Source organism: Nilaparvata lugens, unplaced genomic scaffold (assembly GCF_014356525.2).
Source record: "Nilaparvata lugens isolate BPH unplaced genomic scaffold, ASM1435652v1 scaffold8133, whole genome shotgun sequence".
Classification (NCBI taxonomy): Eukaryota; Metazoa; Arthropoda; class Insecta; order Hemiptera; family Delphacidae; genus Nilaparvata; species Nilaparvata lugens.
The window spans coordinates 7,961-11,392 of NW_024093882.1; the positions used below are offsets into that span (position 1 = coordinate 7,961).

A 3,432-nucleotide genomic window follows, 5' to 3' on the forward strand; every position below is an offset into this window, starting at 1 on the left:
GTATGATCTAGGCCTACCTTACCATTCTATTCTATATGTTAGTATTTCTGTATTGAGGGAATAAAATATTTATTTTTTCTGCAATTTGCAGAAAAATAATAAAAATATGATGTATGAATATTTTTCATGCTGAAAAAATTTTTTTCTGCAAGTGTACAGAGTAGACATGTTACCCACTACATAATTATTATCATACTCTGTGATTACAGGTCACCAATCATCTATTTCAAGAGCCTGAAAAGCATTTTGGGAATTTGGCCACTATAAACATATTACGCGCACGTGAACATGGAGTTCCAGGATTTATAAAATATAAAAGGCTTTGTGGCTCGGAAGACATTGACGATTGGCCAAAAATGGTTTATCATTTCCGGAATTCCACTATCGACCATTACTTGGATTTGTACAGGTGGGCCCACATTCATGTAGCCTACCGCCTATCTATTGTTTATAGTACCTATCGATACAGAGTTATTCGTTATTTTTTTATTTATTCATCAATGATATAAATTAACAGAAAATTACAGATTGGATCAACATTATAATCAATATATTATATCAACAAATAGAATTATTTCTTCAATAAATAGGATATTCGGTACCTACTCTACACCATTATTATATTTTTTCGCATTTTAACATAATTTCCAAAGGTATTTCATGAACATAAACAAATGTACAATATAAAATGAAAAAAGAAGTTAAGGAGAATTTAATATCCTACGGAGATTAGTAGGTAGCCTACCTATACTAGAGATTATATTCTTAGTCTATTTTGCTTAGGTAAAGCAGGTTAACCTACCTATTATGCTACTGCCAATAGGCTAAACCTTAATTTCATTTCCTTCATAGCAATCTAGCCAATTATTATTGACAGAAGCAGTGAACATTCATAATTATTGAATTATCCATGATCAAGTTGAATAGTTAATACTCTAAAGTTAAACTATTAAAGTTAAATAATTAACTCAGAAAATGAGTTATTTATTGGCCTACGAATTATAAATATTAAGTTCTCCAATGTTGGATTCCATTGTTATTTAACAGAATCAGATAAATTTTATTTGATTTTATCTTCTAAATTGACTTTGAACCTTATTCAAAGTCACAATGCCACCTTATACTCACAATGCCATAGTGAGCCAAGAGAGGGCCGGCTGAGTCTTAATTTTGCCCTCCTAGGATTGAAATTGAGGCAGCAATTCAATTCAAATCTGTACCACCATACAATATATTATAGTTTTATTCCTTATTATTTTTGGAGAGTTCATGCTAGCTTAATTAAATCATGAATGAAGTAGCCCAAGGGCCAGACCATGTTAAGCGTTTTTTCTGGCGTTTAGAATCTGCAGGGCAGGAAGCTCTCCGACTGGCTGATTGAGTTGACGCCTGAAAAAACGCTTGATATGGTCTGGCCCTAATAAGTGTTTGTAATTTGCAGCGACATCGAGGACATAGACTTGTGGTCAGCGGGGGTGGCGGAGGTGCCGCGAAGGGGTAGCCTGGTGGGGCCGACCTTCAACTGCATCATCGCCGGTACATTCAGGGATGTCAGGCGTGGCGACCGATTCTGGTACGAAAACGATGGCTGGCCAAGCTCTTTCACACCAGGTACCATCTCCATTATTCAAACATCAAAACAATTCTAATATCTTCTATAAAATTGTATATCCCCATCCCCATTTCCAAAACCTGTAGACAAATGCTGTATGAATTTTGAACAAGCTTCATGAACTGTAATGAGTTAATGTAAGCTGAATACAAAGACTATAAGGCCCGGTTGCAGAAAAACCGGTTGAATTTTAATCGTGATCAATTTTTCGAGAGTCAATCAGAGAAGGTTTTTTTGGAAAGAAGACTTCTCTGATTGGTTCTCGTGGTATTAATCACGATTAAAATTTAACCGGTTTTTGTATAATCGGCACTAAATATTGTCTACCAAATTTTATTAAAATCAAGACTCGATTTTTAATAAATCTTGGACTATACCTCCAGTCTTTTTTTATTCAGTATGGATAACTACCACTGGAATGTGAAGTCTGCGGACTAATCATATTCTGAGTTACTGAAATATGTGTGATTTCAATAATTGGAAAAATTCACTTGCAAGCCAAGCGGCGAGAGTGTCTCCTCAGGTGTGTCAACAATAAAATTAATACTTGAAAATATTTCCCATAGGATAAGATTAATAAAGGTTTATAAAGAATATGGAATGCTTAGAAGTTGAACTTATAATTTGATTTATCCTGAGAAATCCTGATAATAGAATTGACAGTATTTCTTTATTTTTTCAGAACAGCTTTCAGAGATCCGAAAAATTAAATTATCCAGGCTTTTATGTGATGCTGGTGACAATATTCCCACCTTACAGCTGAGAGCCATGGAAATAAGTGACTACAATGTGTAAGTTAATATTGTTCATTCATCTCAGTTCTGTGATATTTGATTATCTACAGCAGAATTCAGTCAGTTTATTATGTTTTATAATTTAGGAAACTAGTTAGCGGAATGGTTGGCTCTGGTCCGTATTGGTCTGGTGGCCACTCAACTTTACTTCGGTAAATATCTGTTATGAGTATTCAATCTGTTCTCCTGTAGTTCGGGATCTGCCTGAAAACTTAGGTACTCTGATTTCTAATCGTCATCGTCATCATCTCCATTACCCAAGCACAGTTTGATTTTACGAAAATATAGATGAACATCAAAGTAATTGTATAAATAACGGTGGATTAAGTGAAATACTTGACTGATATTGGCATTTTATGCTACTTGATTGAGCCATATCCTGGCCAATATTCTCTTATGAACAGGAATCGATCTATCACTTATCACGATCCGAAATTGATAATAATTATTCATCAATCAATTCAATCAATACGGATTTTTTTCCTTTCAGGACCCTAGAGTATCTTGCTCAAGTGGATCTCTGCCTACATTGGACCTGACATATTGAAAGATTATACGTCAAATAAGGTGAGATATGCTATTCTCATTAGTATTTTTGAACTGTTCGTTGAAATTGATATACAAGTAGTCTATTACGGATTCTAGATGAGCAGAACATTCAAGGATCTAACAAAAAATTACAATTTCAAGAATTGGCCAAGTACTTAAAGATATGAGACACGCATCAAGTAAATTAATTTGAGGACTCAAATTATTGAACACATTAATTTGAAATATTATAGATTAAACTATAGTATTGGAACAAATTAAGAGATAGATAGTTCAGTGTTTAATCTTAGTTCCTTTTTGATTATTTTTTTTTTGGTACTTCAACAGCTAGATTCACCTGAATGAAGAATGAATAGCATTATTTTTCGTAATTCTTCACTTTTCAATCTAATTTCGTGTATCGAGTTTTTTTTTTAAGTACGGTAATAGTCTTCATTATATGGTTATTTATATCACACTTGAACATAATCAGAGATT

General features: G+C 33.5%; 1 protein-coding gene across 1 annotated transcript; it reads left to right on the forward strand.

Annotated features, from left to right (window-relative positions):
* Positions 1-255: 255 nt before the first annotated feature.
* LOC120349057 (peroxidasin homolog pxn-1-like) lies at positions 256-2,403 on the forward strand (the record flags this gene model as incomplete). Its single annotated transcript, XM_039419009.1, has 3 exons — positions 256-409; positions 1,442-1,611; positions 2,295-2,403. Coding segments are annotated over exons 1-3 (332 nt in total), but the record flags the coding sequence as incomplete, so codon positions are not given.
* Between the last annotated feature and the right edge of the window lie 1,029 nt (positions 2,404-3,432).